This window comes from Leopardus geoffroyi, chromosome B1, assembly GCF_018350155.1.
Source record: "Leopardus geoffroyi isolate Oge1 chromosome B1, O.geoffroyi_Oge1_pat1.0, whole genome shotgun sequence".
Classification (NCBI taxonomy): Eukaryota; Metazoa; Chordata; class Mammalia; order Carnivora; family Felidae; genus Leopardus; species Leopardus geoffroyi.
The window spans coordinates 191,892,097-191,911,695 of record NC_059327.1 but is presented as its reverse complement, the minus strand read 5'-3'; the positions used below and the strand labels follow the sequence as shown (position 1 = coordinate 191,911,695).

Here is a 19,599-nt window from a genome sequence, read left to right as displayed (position 1 = left end):
TAAAAGTCACAAAGCTGTCAAATCCTGTTATTTCTTGAGATAAATTTCAAATGTTACCTACTTTGTACAATGCCCATCATATTACCCTTAAATTATGTCTGGACTCACTGAAAATAGATCTAATAGCCTCAATATTCTGCCCATGAATTTGTAAACTGATTTACATCCCCATATGTTGTTCCCCCTATTCTCATGTTTTAAGAGAGAAATGACTCTTCTGGCCAAAATCCATCTATCTAATGATGGCCCATAATGTCCAATAATCAACTCTGGCGCTTCACTCCATTTCCACTGCTTGCCATCTCATGTTTGTATCTTCAGCCTTTCATTTTCTACTGGCTTCTTCCCATTGGCATCTAATTTTTTTTAAAACCAGTCTGCATTAGAGCTTCCTCTCGCTATCTCCCTATCTCCTCTCCAGTCATAGCCACTTACAGTTTTCTGTGTTAACTTTCTTCACTTCCTCTTCCTGCATTAACTCAATCATAAGATTCTCACTGCATTTCCCCGCCAAAACCAAAATCATTACAATAACCTTTGTGCTACCTTAAATGGAAATGTTTCAGGGCTTAACTGAACTCTCATCAACAGTTTACACTTGTTTTTATCCCTTCTTAAAACACATTTCCTTTCTACCACACTCTCCTGCCTTTCCTCTTACTTTCTGACTAGCCTCATCAGTCTCCTTCTGTGTATATCTTTTTTTCTTTTTTTCTTTTTTCTCTGTGTATTTGGGGATCAGATCCTAGGCTCTTCCCATTTTATGCTGAATAATCTATTCCACTCTCATGACTTCAGTTATTATTGGACTCCAAAATCTTTAGCTCAGACCTCTTTCCCATATTAACCACAGTTGACCCTTTAACAACACAGGTTTAAACTGCATGGGTTCACTTACATGCAGATTTTTTTCCCATAAAGATATATACATTATTGTAAATGCATTTTCTCTTCCTTATAATTTTCTTAATAAAATTTTCTTTTCTCTAGCTTACTTTCTTATAATAATACTGTATATAATACCTATAACAGAAAAATATGTGTCAACTGACTCTTCATGTTATCAGGAAGGCTTCAGGTCAACAGGATATTGGTAGTTAAGGTTTTGGGGAGTCAAAAGTTACATGCAGATTTCTAATGCACAGAGAATCAGTACCCCTAACCCCTGCATTGTCCAAGGGTCTACTGTGATTACTTCCTAAACATCTCTCTTGGACATACTACTTAAATTCCTTATGTCTAAAACTGCACACTCTGAATGTTCTCTTATATCTCAGTGAATGTTACTATCATCTATTATCTACATGTTCAAACTCAAACCTGGACATTACCCTTTATTCCTCTACTCTCTTAGACATACTGATACTATTTCAGAGACCTCTGTCAAGTATATCTATTCTATTCTCCTCTATTACTGCCACTGTTAGGGTTTGAAACATTTTTTTCGTTAATTGATGTTGGCCCCACAATTTGGGCTATGCTTCCTTCAGTAGCTTTATTTTTTGACATTTTTCCATCCATGCCCTGCCCTATTCTTCATTCCTTTTTTTATGCCTCAGCTTTATGAATTAAATTACTCAGTGTTCTACTAGCCTGCTCTGTCACTCAACTTTTCCACATGCAGTTTGCTCTACCAGAAAAACTCCTCTCCTGACTGCTAATACTTTGGCAGCCTTCAAATCTCAGCTTGGATGTGACTTTGTAAGAGTCCTTGCCGAGTTTTCTAAACATGGGTTCAACTTCTGTCCTATATATTTCTATAAGCTATCTCTCTCCCCAGTCACAGCACTCCACTTTCTACTGTAATTGCCTATTCACTGTCCCCCATGAGAATGATAAACTCCATGAGAACACAAACCATGACTTTAACCATTCTATCCCTTTAATTAGTAGTAATATAATATCCCACTTAAAACATAAGATATACTCTATTTGTTGAGTACATACATACAAGTCTTGTTTTCTTACTTAGATGGAAAGGGAACTTTCTGAACTTCCTATGGTGTCTAAGAGCATATTGTAGGCATTCATTAAGTATTTACTGAACTAAGAATAGGACAGAATTGCACTTCTTTGCTTTCCATGTCTACCATTGATATATAGTAGTACAAATGTAGTGAAGTATAAATTCTAAAATTCCTATGTATTAAACTTTTATCTGGACAGTAATTTTGAAATGTACAAAAACAAGACACTTATGGTAGAAACAAAACTTTTCATCAATAGAAATATTCCATAATTCATTATATACATTGCCTTATGAATTTTCCTAGAGAACTCCTTGTTGTTAATTAAGACTCTCTCAAATCTCCAATCAATTATTCTATGAAGAAGAAAAACACATATAAAACTAATAATGAATTTGTGTCATTTCCAAAAAGGCATTAAGAAGTATGGAATACCAAGAATAATGAGAAAAAAATAACACCTTAAGAAACATTTTAAAATCAGATAAATATAACAAATATTGCTATAAATACAACTCTGTAAAAATAATGTCCTTGTTGATTAAAAAAAAAAGAATGTTAAAAAATAAAGAAGGAAAGTTATCAGTAGAAGATAAATAAAATTTTAAGCAGAACAAGAAATCGTACCAGTAATTTTAAAAATGAGAAAAGGTGAAAAACAACTCTTAACATATGATACTAAAATTTTTAAAATTTAACAGAAGAATTTTGAGATTAATTTGGAAAGTAATATTTAGGCATCTTCCATCTTATTTTTCTTGGGTGATCTCATATTTAGTGAGATAATCATTAAAATAAACTTTATGTTTATAACTTAGGAAGATACAATGGTTAAGAAGCTAAAAGGACAAAATACGGTTCTGTTGTAAAATGAGTTAATGCAAACTGTCTTTGGTAAACTCTAACGACATGAAATGAGAATGATATAAAGAATTAAGAATGAAACACTGCACTTTATACTGCATTCACGACAGTCTTTTAAAAATATGTGTGTATGGTTTTAGGTGAATTGTAAGTTTTTTTAAAAAATCACTATCAGGCTTCTTCCCTCTTTTCCTGACATACTATTTGTTATGTTGTTTTTAGTTATCCTGAGGACAAGAAACAAAGGACATTATTTTTAGATTTGATTCATCTTTCATAATGGAGACTCTAATTTGCCCAATAATAAAGCTTTAATCATTGCATGTTGCAAAGTTAAAATTTTTATTTAATGCATGTTAAATATTATGGAATAGGTATTTTAAAGTCATTCAATTAATCAAATTTTGGGGGTCATTATAATCATCTACTTATTAAAACTTGAGTTTAATTATTGCTTTTAATATCTTACTATAAGACTCGATAATGGTTTTTTAGCTTTTAAAAATGTTTTAAAAAGGTAACAAAAATAAAGCCACCAATATCTCCATAAGCCCCTCAAAAAGGCCCCTAAAATATACAATGTAATAATGCAACCATTTGATAAAATTTCCTTAAATTTACAAATGTAACCTGGCGCTCTTTCACATCCTGAAGTGTCTAGCACCTATCAAGCAGAGATGGAAATGGCTACATTGGCAATTATGGTGCTCATAATCCTGCTTTGCTAGGTTCTAAGGGTAACAGTCTCCTCAAGGCACCAATGTCAGGCCTGCATAGTAAGTAAAGCACATAATTACTTACTAAAGTAATTTCCGTTTGCATTCCAAATTTAGCATTACCTTAAAATTACCTGCATATGACTTTCTCCCTTGCTAGGCTATAGATTATCTCTGGAAAGAAATCTCATCTTTATATCCATAGAATCTAGTTCAATGTCTACTATGAAAAAAACTATTCAACAAGTTTGCTTATTTACTGAAGAAAATATCTTGTTCTTTGACTCTATTTAAATATGCGGAGTCTTAAAATGGTTCCCGAATCAGTACCCAAGGGTGTAACAACTTAATGGTGAAAGTGCAACTGATATCCCATAATTATTATATATGTTACAGACCTCATCAATTTAGCAATGAGATAGTCTTTACTTCTTTCCACATGGTCTCAAAGTTATTAATTTATCAAGACAATAAATATATATTATCCTGTAGTGTAGCAGTTAATTTTTAGATAGCTCCTTAGGCACATTTACCATTCAAACTGTTTTCTATATTTTATATTAGATCAAATACAAAAACAGATAATATAACTTGTAAATTAATGATTTGTTTAGAAGCTATGGCTCTACTAAATATATTTTAATTTGTTTAAAATCTTGGACTCATTAAGATGTAGGGAAGCGCACGGGTACATTTAGTAGAACCTAATTTCATTGAGTTTCATACTAGGTGCCAAGAAATTAGGTCGTCCAAATATTTTGGAAATAAATTGAAACTAAATCAGCTGTTCCTTTTCTACCCATTATCTCATACTTTACTCAAGGCACCTACAATGAAACTTTAAAATTAAGTAGAGAAAAACTTACCTAGTTGGGATTTTGGATAATAGTTTGCCATTTGTCCACTGTTGCAAGACTGTCGTTTATGTCTTTTTGTTGACATTTCTGTGGTCTTCCATGGCGGTCTTTTTCTTTTGTTCAATTTGCTAAGAACGTCAGAACTATCAGGATTCTTGTCATAGTTAACACATTTATTTAATCTACTATTGTCAAATTGGCCAGGAAATTTATCGGTTGAAGGACTATTTGTTTTAGCATTTTCTATTTCTTTAGATTGCTTTTTAAAAGAATTTTGCCTAGCAGAATGGGATCTTAAGGTAAAGCGCTTTGATTCTTCTATGTGAGTCTGATGATTAGTTCCACTGCCAATAGATTCAGGAGAATAAATGATTGTATTTAGCTTAAAAGTATTTCTGTGTTCAAGATAGTTGATCTTCCTCAAAAATATTCTACAATCTTTTAAGGTTTTTGACCTCCAATTATGTGGACATACATTTCCTAGTCTTGATCCCTTTTCAAAACCTTTTTGGCTGCAATTTGTTCCATTCTCCTTTGCTTCTGTCTTAAAATTATTCTCTAAATTAGCATGTGTTTTCAAGTCAGACATTGCCACCTTCTGTTGCAAACAGTCATCTCTGATCTCAGGTGGCAAAATAAACTGATTATCTATTGTGTTTTTTCCTTGGAGTGGGATGTCAGCATTTGTTCCCCCTTCAGTCTTTTTTAAAAATTGATTCTGGCAGAAAAATCTTAAGTTCCTTCTTTTAGAGATCCAATCAACTGTTCCATGGTTGTGCGGCTTTCCCTCTCTTTTCCACCTTTCGTGCTGCAACCTCTTAAACTCAGTTCTTTTTAATCTAGCTAATGTTAAATTACTTCTCACATTTAACAGTGGAGAGCTAACTATTTTATGTAGTATATGCAACTTCCCTGCTGATTTTGAAGGAGAAGACAGTGCAAATTTTTTAAAGTGCTTTCTGAAGGGGCTAGTATTAAAATGAGAATATTTGGTCCCTAATTTAATTCCTCTGGTATTTATTACTTCTAAAGGGTTTCGAGCATTTGCTTTTCTAACTAGTGAAAGAGACTGTGTTTCTGTTGTTTGCATAAACCAGATACAGAGTTCATTCAAATCATACTTTTTCCGAAAAAGCATTTTTACAGGTGAAACTTCAAGTTCTAAAAGACAGGTTTCCAAAGGGTTTGCTATTTTGAAATTATCACTTTCAATGCGTTCTCTTTTTTTATGAACACAGTTTTCAGCTTCATCTCCACTCACTTGCACCCAAGCATTTGTTATTTGCTCAAATCTATTGTTTAATTCCTCTAATAAGGAATCATTTGAAGTAGAAGCAGCCCACCACCTGAGCAAAGGGTTTGATGAAATTATAGGGTCCAAGGATACTTCAGAAATGGGTATTAATTTGTTATCTTCCAAACACATTTTTGCATTCTTTGAATTTCTAAGTCCAGGGGTACCTTTTGAAGCTATTTTTATCCTTGACTGCCTATGTTTTTCCTTCTCACTTTTACCTTTCTGCAAATGGAGTTTATATGATTTACGGAGCAGAGTATTTCTATAAATAAGTGAGCTGGAAGATGCTAATGGATGTACGAGATGGAGAGATGGCTTTCTATCCCTAATAGAATGTCTCAAAGGTATAGCAGCAACCATACTTTTTGATCCATTCTTAAATATGTCAGCTTCAGTGTGCCTTGTGTCCATCTTATTGCATTGGTGATCATACTTTTCTTCAGCCAGATTTTTCTCTAATATATTTTCTTGTTCTAAAGGAGGCAAACAGCTGCTAATACTTACTTCTCTCTCCTGAGGTGAAACTCTATTAATGGTCACAGATATGCCAGAGATTTTCACTTTTGCAGGTCTACCAGGCTTCCTAATTACTGCAAAAGGCTTCTGATTTGGTCGGATAATGTTCTTGGAAGGTTGAGGTATCACAGACTTGTTCTTGATGGGCCTAATATATTCAAAGCCAGACCCCAAGATCTCACTTTCAGTAGTCAAAGTTGAAATAGCACTTCTTTCACCTGAGTCAATTTTGTATTCTCTAATATTTCTGAGACTATTGCATTCAGTTGGAAAATCAGCATTATTGCTGAAAGATATAACATTGCTTATGTTTACAGTTCCTTCAGAAACATGCCTTTTAGTTCTTCTTGATCTTCCATAAATAACAGTTACGGTAATACTCTTTTTATAGATACCTTCTTTCACTTCTGATAGGAGGGATTCTGGACTTTTCTTTCCAGTACTAGACGATTCATTTTGGCAAATGGTGATGTCTGTTTGATCGGTTTTAGGTTTTGGTGGTCTTCCAATTGGCCGCTTAATTTGTTTCACAACCTGGGGACCTATCTTTTTAGGTCTACCTGGTTTTCGTTTAAAAGATGAATCAGTATCATTGCTTGGATTTTCCTTAGGTTTGTCTTGTGGCTTATCACTGTTCACATCATCTATAAACATTGCAGGGGATTCTGTAGTTTCTTTTGCACAATTAAATTTGTTTAGTTCTCCCTGAAGAGTGTCACTACCATTACAATTAGAACTATAATTTTCAAAGTTAGCATCTGGGATATCCTCATTTGTTTCTGGTTGTTTTTCAATTGCATCATGACTTGGATATTTTTCAGAAGGAAGATCAGCATTTGACTTGGAAGTACCGACTGAAGTTAAAGTATATTTGACTCCTTCACTGCTTTTAACCTCAGATAAAAACATGAGTTTGATAGGACTAGAATAGCTGGAAAAAGAGCTTTCAATGGCCTCGTATTTTGTTGGCACATTTTGAACACCGGAAATCAAGCTACTCGTATCTAAAATAGATGAATTTTCCGGATTATCAAGTCTTTTGCTATTCAAATCTATTGTAGGTGTATGATTGCTTTTGATATTACTGGCTGCTACCACAGATTTTGATAAACTCTGCTCTTTGCATGTCATTCTGCTTACAGTTAGAGTCATGTTTCTTCCTGCATCTTGATCTTTACCATCAATTTCTATCAATTTCTTGGATGTCTTACATCCTTCAGATAATGAGTGATTATTCCAAGACTTTTTGGCCATATTTATTGTATCTTCCAAACGTTCCACAACAACTTGTAAATTGGAATTCATTGCAATTTTGTTTAGATCTATATTGTGTGAGCTTTCAATTTGAGTATTTTTCACTGGATCTTTTTTTTTTGCAGAATCAGAAATTTTTTTGGCCTTAGGGGATTTTTTGAAAACATAATTATTTGTTACATATATAGAATACCATCCTGGGGGCACAATATGTCGTTTAGTTCTGCTCAAAAGTCCAGGAACATCACTTTTCAAAGGAGTTTTGGTATTCTCCAGTTTTGGATTCTTCCTGTGATTTTGCAAAAGTCTTTTCCCAGCTGCAGATTTCTCCTGTAATTTTGTTATGCTCATTTTCCCAGGGGAAGTTGTCTTAAAGCTTTCTGAAAATGCATCAAAAGCTAAGTTAGTTTCTAAACTATGAAGAGGTAGTTGCAATGACTGCAATGCACAATCTGGTGAAAATGTTTCTGCATGATTATTTTCTTGCAAGCTTTTAGAATTTTGTAAAGACCCTTGGCAATGACAGAATTCCTCTCTGTCCATTGAAAATATCTCATCGTTGCGTGTCAACTTCCTTGAATTTTTTTCAGTGTATCTTTTTCTTACAAAATTTTCATCAAGACTGGCAAGTTCTCTTTTTATTTGCAAAGACTGCCTTCTAAACGTGGGTGAATCAGGAGAGTTGTGCACTGAAAGTAAAGTTTCTTGACGCTTTCGAAATCTTGTCTGAATAATTTTATTCTCTACCTTTTTATCATGTTGACTCAGCAATTCCATAAAACTGTAATCACTGGCCTTGGCATTATGCAAGAGAGAAGCTATTAGATCTCTTAATTTTAAATCATTATCTGTATTACAATCACTGCTAGATAATTTTACAAGGTTTCCCATATCCGTAGTTTCTATTGACTTTAATTTTTCATTAATACGATCCATTAAATCTTGAAAAATTACAGTAGTTTCACCTTTTTCCTGATTTGTAGTACAATTACCACTGCCTTCCAGGAGCAAAGAATCCGAGTTGCTGAATTTTTTAGTTTTATGTATTTTACCTTCGTGATCAGTCTTGTCACTGTTTATTTCTGCTGGTGTGAGAGAGGGAGGCTGGTTAATGTTTATTTCAAGTCTGTTATTTTCTAAGGCTGAGAGCTCTGAGACAACATCTTTTAATTTTTCAAATCCTTCCGTCTGTACAGGTGATAATGGTGGGGGTGATGGACTTCGAGATCTACAAACATCCTTAAGACTGACTGAAACATCACATATGTCCCTTGATGAAAGAGGAGTGTGAAAGGTTGATTTTGTAGAGTGAATGTTTGGTAATAGTCCAGAACAGCACCTGTGAGAATTATAACTGTTTGCAATTCCTCTATTCACTACTGTCATAATGTGTTCAATAGTTATAGTTTGGCAAGATAAACAATGTAAATCTTTAATACAGACTGGCAGAGGCACAACACCAGGGCTTTGTCTTTCATTTTGTAAACACCCTCTTTCTGCCAGCCTATATTCACAACTACAGAATAGACCATGTAAATCATCTTCAATTAGGGGCTTTTGAGATTCTGAAGACACAGTATATGATGTATTACAATAGCAAAGAGAAGCAGCATTTTGCTCTTGGACTAGAAATTTCAACATGGCCAAAACTTGTTGCTGGTGATGTATGCACAAAGATTCCAAAACTTTGCTTAATGCTGATTTTCCTTTTTCCATTTTAGTAGCTTCCTCTGATTTTGCATCAACAGTTGAACTAAAAATAAAAATCAAACAAAAAATGAATTACAGCAAAAATACCAGTATTATAAGGAGTTATAATTTTAACAGAGTTTGAACAAAAGAAATTTTGGTATTGTGGGACTCCTAACTCCTATAGAGCTGCAACAATGACATCTTGATTATCATTCAGCAAAAATATAATGAAGCACTGATGATAATTAATTTCCTATGGCAAGTATAATAGTCAAAAGAAAGCCCTAGTTTTAGGATACAAAATCTGATTAAAGATATGATTATATTTACAGATTGCTAATGTTTAGTGCTTTGGATGTACTAAGAATATTTAATGAAAGTGCTTCAGAAGGAGTTACATTTTTATAAAGTAGACATTTTAGAAGTTATTTTGATAATTATCAATCTGATTTAGTGCAAATAAGAAAAATAAGATGTAGGAGAAAACTTTAAAATATTTTTTCAAGGTAGTGAAATAAAATTATTAATAAAAGAAATCTTTGCATACTTACAAGGAAAATTAAAGAATTTGGATTTCATATAAATAACAGAGTATCTTTTCTAAGATTAAGCTGCAGGCATTTTAACCTAATAATAAAAAAAATTTAAGCTATTTAAAAATAAAATCTATTTTGAATTGATTTTAAATACTAAAGTAATTACATGAAGACTAAAGGCATTACTTACCTAATTATCTAATTTCAAATGCTGGAAAATGTCCCACTGAAGAAACTAATATACATCTAATTTTAACTAAGACTCAGGATTACTTAGCAACCAAGGCAGAAGTCTACAAAAAAATTTTTAATCCAATACCAGCAGCAAGAAGAATAAAATGTATTAAAAGAATTCTGTTTCAGAAAAGTATCTTTTTAAATTAAACATATCACCAAACTCTGTACATGAAAATAGCCTCCCATTCATGATTTCTTATGTTTGCTATTATTGTTAGTAGTTCCTGGTTTGTAGGAATTTTATTTAGGGCTGGAATTAGGATATAATGATTATGAAGTGCTACAGAAGACTGTATTTTGTTTAAATAAAGGGTTATTATATTCATATATATTAAAATTAAAGGAATTTTAAAATGAAAAATGAAATTAAATTTATTTTGCTCATTAAAACTGGCTTGTATCACAGGTAAAGATGCAATATTTCATCTACATTTAAAAAATATTACGTTATTTAAGAAGCAAAAACACCAAAGTAAATTTTGAACACTAGATCAGAAGTTTTCTAGAAAAATGATAACTCTACTAGATTCAACCAATATTTCACCAAAACTAACATGTGGTTTGACAAAAAGCAGTTATCAAAGTGAGAAAAGATGTGAAATTGATAATAAAATGTTTTAAGTCCACAGACACGACCCCAATATCCTTTCCTTTCTGGAAAAAAAAAATATATATATATATATACACATATATATATACATATATATACATATATATATGTATATATATATATTTGTAAATTTTATCACGTTTGGGAGTAAATAATGGAACTGATTCTCAAGATTCACTATTAGGTAATTCAAAAAATATATGGAGAACAAGGACATTAGGAAATGTTAACTATCAAATATGGAGATATGTGATATTATTCTCTTTTCCAGCAAAGTAAAAATTGTAATTTTCATATAAGCAAAAGAAAACCCAAAAACGTTCTGATAGATAGATGCACTTCAACAGTTTCTTTAAAGTTATGCTATGGGCTATTAAACATACCTGTTACTAAATAATTAAAGAGATTTTATGTTTCTTAGACAAATACATTGCACCATATTTTACAGATTAATATGCTTTCATAACACTTCCTCAATGCTTAAATGTTTTATCTGTTAGTAAGTCAAGTATAGAAGTAGAAATAATTAAAACTAATGACGTGTTAACTATTCTGAAAACCACAAGATTTTTACATCTCTTCTGAGATTTCAAGGAAGTCTAAACTTTAAAAAGGTTTCTTATTCAGTTTATTACTTTTATTTTTATTTTTTCAGTTTATTACTTCCAATAATGGAAATTCCAAAATACCACAGTGGTCAGTAATTTCCATCTAATGGTATATGAAGAATAACTTCATAAAGTTACTAACTGGATATTCAAGTATTAGATTATATCTGATACACACATATCAGATATTAGAGAACTAAATTCTCAAACTATAAAATTCCGTAATACTTTTATTTGGCTCCAAATTTTTTCTTTTCCATCTTTCTTGCAGTTTAGAGTCTCAAAGAACAATCTAATATGAGTAAATAATAGTTGAATACACATAAATCTCCAAACTAGACTCTATTCTCAAGTGATTATATGTAAAGGTACCATAATCATATCTTTCACAGCTCCCTTGTTTTTAATGTTAAAATTTTTTCTAACCTTTTCCTGTTAGATTTACAAACCAAAACACCCTGCCCATTTTTTGTATGTTACTATCAGTTTTGCCCATTGCAAATTTTGTTGTTGAAATAGTTCTTTGGAGAAAGTCAATTTCTCACATTAATAAAAATAAAATTCATTCCTATAGTGAATCAAAAAAGTCAGTGTAGTCAGTTTTTTTCTTTTCTTTCTTTTCTTTTCTTTTACTGAATGAGCAAATCAATCACACACCAACAGTGTTGTAAATTTAAGTGCAAAAGCATTGAAGTGCTTTACTACAAATTACAACCTAGAAACACGTTAACTGAACAATTAAGATTCATACAATCAGATTTAGATATATAACAACACAAAGTAGGAACAGAATTACAGTACATTTACAACACAAGACAGATACATGAATTCATTAGAAAATATTGTAATAAATAATTCATGAATTATAGTGCAATTGATTTATGCATAAATATAACTAATTGCCTAACAATCAGTTTATATTAACAAAATCTGTCAAAATCAAGGCAGCCACAGAGTTTTACTAAATTACTGCGACAATGGAAATACTGCAATTAAAAAACAAATACAAGTATTTGTACTGTAAACAACTAAAAAAATCAGTCTCACTAAAGTTAGTATACAATTTAATATAAAATTGTCATTAGCTACCAGAAATGGTTTAAACAACTTTACTGAGCAGTAGTTTTCTAAAAACAGAGGCACTGTTTTTTCTTTTCCTTCTTTTTTTTTTTTTTTTAAATATAAAATACTTGAGGAACATTCAAATAAGTAGAAAGCATATAAGGGTTGCTTTCACCTTCATTAAAAGTCTGCTGAAACTGGATTTTTCATAAAACTGTCAATTAATAAGTAGTAACTGGTAACTAAATTTATAAAGTACTTTGAAAGTTTAACATAAAGAACATCTTAATAGAATCATTGGGGAGAAGGGGAACCCATAAATTTCCCTGCCTTTCCTAGTTTGTATAATCAAAAGTTAACTCAATAATTAGAAACATTTTGTTTCTTTTAAAAGTTATGGGTTGATCATTACCTATAAACTATCAAAAAATATTTAATTTACTATTTCTGACCAAAAATAAATAATACAAATACTAAATGCTGCAAATTAACTATAATATTACCTATAAAACTACTGATCACTGTGAAGTCAATAGCAAAATGATCCCTGATTTTATGAATCCTGTAAAGTTTTTGGTCAGGTCATCTTTTAAATGATATAAAAGTGTTCTGTAAGTATCCCTTTTCTATAAACTTCTCAATCAATTTATTAATGTAAATATAGTGTGAGGAATAAAAAAGCTCAATATAAATATTATGTAATGCATTCAGGCCCCCAAATTTTGCAAGTAAAATTCTGTATAAAGAGGTCAATAAAATTGTGTTGAAACATTTACTTTATCTTTTAACTGTGTTTTTCAATGGGGGGGGGGGGGGAGGGGAAATATAGTAAATAATCCAAGTTCTGGCCCTCACAAAATATGGCTTAATTCTTTAAAAAGAAAGATGACCCTGACATCTGCTGTTTTGCAATCCGTTATGTATACTTACTTGGAAAAAAAAACAAAACAAAAACAGAGCAAGAGGATTCATACCCTAGTATGCAGGTAACATTAAGCTGAAGAGGGTTCAGTGTAGCTCTAAGAGACCAAATAACTACTTGGTTGTGTAGCTTCCCACTCTTCAGTTTCTTTAAACATATGTAAGCAGTTTTTAAATGTAATAGCTGAAAATCTCTTTAGTATTACATGTATATGAGATTATTAGTTACACACAAACACAAGTGTAAAAACACAAGTATTTGACAAGGTGCACTTATTTTTTAAATTCAGCTTTAAGTATTCCTTTTGGACTTAGGAAAATTGGCTTAGAAAAATGATCAGAACCTGAATTTTAACAGAGAAAGGGGCACTCGGAGAATTCTGAATATATGAAGCAAATCCCCATTCTTTATATGGAGGCACATGCTTTATAACATTTTACCACTGCATACTCCATAAATCCAACATGGATACTCTGAACCACATTTTAAAACTGCTATATAAAAATTATTGGTCTCTCTTATGAGTCTGTAAAAGTTAAAATGCACTGCCCAGCTTCTAACTACCCAATTAGTAGAGTTTACATTACTGAAAGTTCAAAACAGCTTCAGTGTTAAATATCTGTAAATCTATTCAAGACCCTGAACAAACTGCAAATTTGGTTATTAGCAAAATGATAATGTATCGCCCACCAAAATGAAATCTGTAATTCATTTTGATAAACTGAAAATGTTTTGAAATGTCACAGCAGCAAATATATTAAAGTTACACTGAGGTTTTTCAATAGTAGGAGTGTGTCACAATCCTTAAAATTTAAAGTAGTCATAACATCAACTAACCAGCACATTTAAACCAAAATTATCATTCTCAAGCTTTTTCTGTGCACATTATAAACATGCTCTACGTTGCATTCCAACTTTCTTTTCTAACCTTACACATTAGCTTATTTTTCAAATGAAAAACAAAATTAAATTATTTTAATAATTAAATTTAAATTACTTTTTGTTCTTAGTATTCCATCTTATATTAAAGGATTCTATAGCTGCTGGGGTTAACTATGTGTCAGTTTTCTTAAAAAGTATATACCTTATAAACCCCAACTTCCTGCAAATCAACTATTAAATGATAAATATTAAATTTCATTATACATATCATTTAAGGTTTTCTTTTCTATTCCTGGTGGATGCACTTGAGTGCATTTCATATTTCATAGAATACACTGTAGTGTACTAATACTGTATATATTAATTTTTCTTAGTATGGAGATAGCTGTCTATTTAAACTTTGATTGGTTGTCTGATATACTTACAATAGCCGTAAGTATATTATGTAAAAATGTTTACGAACTATTAATATCATATTTCCATTATAAGATGGTTCAACTGAATGGCTGGAGTGGTCTTTCACCAATAAAAATGTTTCACTCGACAATTACTTGTTTTCCCACAACGCTTTATGCTATTGACTACTAAAGAAAACCTGAATCTTTTCCACCTATTTATACAAGGATTAAATACAAACTATCAGAATTAAGTAAGCAACTATATAATTCTGTCCACAGTGAAAACCCTGAATAAAACTTTTTTTCAAAAGGCATGTAAGTGGTTTTTGAACTGTAAAATTTCATGTCTCCTGTCAGAGTGAGCATCTGTAATTCCCACATGTGTGTATACAGACACACAAATACACACCTGTGCACATACACACACGCAAACACACACACACACACACACACACACACACACACACACACGCACACAAACATCTTCCTAACAAGTAATCTACACAGGCTTGCTGTTTTTGCAGCTGCCAGTCCCTGAATCTGTCATATTATATAACCCAGTGTCTGGTAATCGGAGTTTCTTCTTCGGAGGAGTCTTCAGTGTTCCAGATCTTTCTTTTACCTTGTATTCTAAAGTGCTGTGAGGTACCCCATAAATTCCTTGTGCTTTGGAAACACTCATCTTTCCGCTCATTACCATTGCAATAGCCTCTTCCATTATTTCATGATCATATTGGCGATAACGGCCACGTTTTTTCCTGGGCTGCTTATTATCTTTTCGATCCAATCCATCTTCAGTATTTTCAGAGGTTCCATCAACTGTTCCATTTTTAGAATTAAGACACAAAGGAGAGAGGTCCCCATGTAGAAAATAAGAGTCAACACTTGAGTGAGTTACAGGCCCAGAACATTCTACTTTGTTCTGTTTAGGGAGTATATTTTTCAGTTTTTGGAGAGCTGATCCTTCTAGGACTGGAGGAGAGGTTTTGGAAACTTGATACATAACATCCAGCAGACCAGGACCATCAGGTTGTGGTTTTGAAACAGAACTTACTCGGAGCTGAGGAATTTTTAACTGTACAGTAGGATGTGAAGTTTCATATTGTAGACTTTCATTTTTTTCTTTAAATTGAGTAACCATTTTCTGTAGAGTTAACTGATGGAGGTAACTGGAAGCTGTTGGGAATTTTAATTCTGAGGTTTCAAGTAGATTGAGTTTACTTTTTTCTGTGCGCTCTGCTTGAGCTCTTGCCCACAAGGCTACCTTTTGCAGCACTGCACAAGTTTCTTTACTGTCTTTATATGAGTAACTATCATTGAAATCTCGAGTTTTGTTTTTAAAAGATGCAGGCTTCCCTGCTGGTAAGGCTTCTAAGTGGAGAAGTAAAGTTTTTTGAGGTATGCCATAAAGTATGCCTGCTTTATTTATGTCCAGTGCTCCAGACTGAATGTCTTTCAAAGCTTTTGAGAGCAAACCATCTGCAAACTCAGCACTTCTTTCCACATAGTCCTCTCTGTTTCTGTGTAGTCTCCTGGATGGATGGAATGAAACGATGGTAAACTGATGCATGAGAGACTCTCACACAGCTATGGAAGGGAAGGGTCCACTCCTTTATTATACTCCTTGCTTAGGTAACATCACTGCTTATGACTCTTTTTAAGTCTGTGAGATGTAGTAGTTACTCCTTATCAAAGCAAACGCTACAGTCCTGGTAGGACAATGTGTCAATCATACGGTGGCCTCAACAGGCAGACCTTCCAAGAACATAAAATCCTAACTCAGTATTTGTAAAAATATTCTCATGATGTTGCTATTCCTCTGACAGATGCTTGCAGAGCAATACTTATAATTTTTATTTGTACAATTAGAGTTCCATTATAAAAAATACCCAAATCCTAAAGGAGTTTTTGTTAGTAGAAACGTGACGTTACCGCTAAACAAGTAATAAAAGAGTCAACCCCTTTAAAGGAAATTTGTAGCAGCAAGAATATTTCCAAACACAAACATCCCATATTTCCACAAGACTAATGTTTCTCTAGACAAAAACTTAAAATTTGAAACAAGTAGACAAGGTATATTTGGGTAAAATAATTTGATACTATAAATGTTATCTCTATTTCAAACATACCATTGTAATTTTCAAAGTTTCTCAAACAGAAGCTAACTGTACCTTAAGACTCAAAAGCTACTACAGTCTTAGTTGAAACAAATTACACTCTACATTGAAGATTTAAATGTGACAAAAAAGCTTCCTATGCAGTTTGTTAATGGGAAGATGCAAAAGTTACTAAATAAAAATCCAAAAATCCAACAGAACAGCATTTCACTGCTAATTATTTTCACTGCTAATTATTTATTTAATTAATGAGAACTTTGAAAGCATGAAAGGACTTTTTGTGGTGCTTACTAGATATATATTATTATATATATTATATAAAGTTTGCCACCACACCTAAAGCACAGTGAAAAAAATGTAAACATTATAAGCTAACTGTAAGAATTAGTAAGTACAGTACTTTTAAAATTTGTTGATTGTTTTAAAAAAAATTAAGTAGTGAAATCACATATTTCCCTTAAAATTGCCTCCTGAGTACTGAATTTTAAATTTTCTTTACTCGTCCTGCTTCTTGGTTTGTAGTCTATGGTTAAGTTGGTAGTTCATTTTAGTAACATGAACTAAAGTTTGGTGATTGTTCTGATAACTTTTCTTTAACAGAAAGAATAAAAAAGAAAGAGAAAGGACGAATGAAAGGTATGAGAGACACACACTTATGAGTGACAAAAATTCTGGAGGAAAGCTATATATGTCAATCTACTCAAAGTAGTATTAAGAGTTCTCTGAAGAGATAATTTTATATTAATATTAAATTATATTTCCTAGATATTGCTTACCCAGCCATTGAATTTTCAGAAGAAGGATCACATATGGATGACTCTTCAGATTTTATGCTGGTTTTCTTTGTAGAGAGATCTAACACTCCATCCCCTATAATTTTTGCAAGAGAAAAAACTTTATATTTGTGACAAATAGGTAATCCTTACATTTTAACATTTCATATTTTGCTGATCTAATTCATGACCTAAAAATTAACACCTGTATTTGACATGTGGCCATTACCAACTCATTTGGTGGTTTTAGCAACAGGACATGACTGGGAAGGCACTACATAGGAAAAAAGAACAGAGAAGGAGCTGGCATATCATAAGTGATATGAAGAAACAAACAGGCTATGATACAAAATCTGTTTAAAAGCAACACTTGGTCACCTTTCCCACTGTTGTGCAGCGAACAGCCATTTAACTGCTTATCCATGATTTTTTTTTCTATTCAAGGCTGCCCAGATGATGCTCTGAGAAAGTAGGAATGATGTAAGTTGTACAAAACAGAGACCACAGAAAAAAATGATGATGAATAAGAGAACAATAACTAGCATTTACTAGGACTAGCAATATGTGGAACATATACTTTGGGTAGTAAACTGTGACTCTTATGTATAACCAATGTATTTTTAGAATTCAGTGTAAAATTTTACAGTTTTAAATAACTGAAACATAGAACAGTTGAATCACTGTCTATATAATATAGTGTTTATATCTGTTACTGAATGAAGACAAAACCAGTAAGAATATGACATCTTAGGAAAAATAGCCTGTTAGAAAACAACTGCTTAAGTATTTATTAAAATGTAGTTATTTTTATTATTGTTATAATATTGAATTTCCATAAATAAAATCAATGATTCAGACATGTTAATCTAACAAATCTGAGGGTCAAAAAGAATAAACATAAACTATGAATTGAAAACACAGCACTCAATAATACTGTGAATATTTCTTTACTGATAGTTAAAAAACTGAAAAGTTATAAAGAATCATAAGAAAACATATGTCTAAAAAATATACTAAAAAATTCAAGCTGGTTTAAAAAAAATTCAACTGGGTTTTATTGTTACCATATAAATTCATCTAACACTTAAGTGCCCTGCAAGATACAAATACAGGAAAATAAAACAGTCTCACTCATAACCTATTATTATTATGTATAATTCAATAATAATTTTATGGAGTGCTTACTATGTGCAAAGCACTATTTTAGGAATTTAGAAGCAGCAGTAACAAAGGTATAAAAATAAAAAGTACTAACTGTCACGGTACCAACCATGACCAACCAAACATGTTACCTGGGGGAAAGCTTCTATAAGGAACAGTTTGTGCAAAGGTTGTGATACGGAATCATTTCTAAAATGTTTGTGGAATAGCAAAGAAGCCAGGGTGGCTGGAGTGGAGTAACCCAGGCTGAGTGAAATGAGATCAGAAGTGTAGGAAGGCAGGAGCGCCTGGGTGGCTCAGTCGGTTAAGAGGCTGACTTAGGCTCAAGTCATGATCTCGCTGTTCGTGAGTTTGAGCCCCACATCAGGCTTTGTGTGGACAGCTCAGAGCCTGGAGCCTGCTCCAGATTCTGTGTCTCCCTCTCTCTCTGCCCCTTCCCTGCTTGCCCTCTGTCTCTCTCTCAAAAACAAATAACGTTAAAAAGAGAAAGAAAGAAAGAAAGAAAGAAAGAAAGAAAAGAAAGAAAGAAAGAAAGAAAGAAAGAAAGAAAGAAAGAAAGAAATGTAGGAAGGCAGATCACATTAGGCCTTATAGGCCATAGTAAGAAATTTCTATTTTACTTTGAGAGAGACAGGAAAGGAGGATTGGAGTACTCTGAGCATAAGACTGACACAATTTTAATTTATGCTTTTAAAGGATCAATCTGCTGTGGTGAGAATGGACTGCAAGGGGCTAAGGGTGGAGGAGGGAAACCTGTTGGGAAAGTGGTATGATATTTCTCAACTCTGGGCTTACACACTTTGTTAGTTTCCTCTGTTAGAATACTCCTAATCCTCTCTTTCTATCCCCACACTCCTAATTCTCACCAAATCTTATTCTCAATCATTCAGGACGCAACTTGGATTTGGTTGGTTGTCATTGTTCTAGGTTCCTACACCTGCAACACTACATTATTTAGCACTTAGCATGCTATATTCTAGTTGCTTATATACTTACCACTGTTAGCCATGCAGACTCTAAGCTATGTGAAGGCAAAGACCATGTCTATTTTATTCAGCCAGATATCCCCACTGCCTAGAATAGTGCCTGGCACACAATAAGTGTTCAGTAAATACAGAATATGGTACACA

General features: G+C 32.6%; 1 protein-coding gene across 14 annotated transcripts in view; it reads right to left on the bottom strand.

The window, feature by feature from the left end:
* Positions 1-19,599, bottom strand: part of LCORL (ligand dependent nuclear receptor corepressor like) — a 164,661-nt gene that overhangs the window by 21,169 nt on the left and 123,893 nt on the right. For 7 of the 14 annotated variants that reach the window (XM_045474424.1, XM_045474423.1, XM_045474425.1 and 4 more), the window contains 2 exons: positions 17,312-17,405; positions 4,414-9,224 (listed from right to left, as the gene is read on the bottom strand). In XM_045474424.1, the coding sequence (XP_045330380.1) occupies positions 4,414-9,224; positions 17,312-17,405 (4,905 nt within the window). Of the gene's footprint in view, positions 1-4,413; positions 9,225-9,714; positions 9,791-11,822; positions 15,951-17,311; positions 17,406-19,599 lie in introns of those variants that run through there. The other 7 variants (XM_045474432.1, XM_045474431.1, XM_045474433.1 and 4 more) reach the window with 5 other exon arrangements.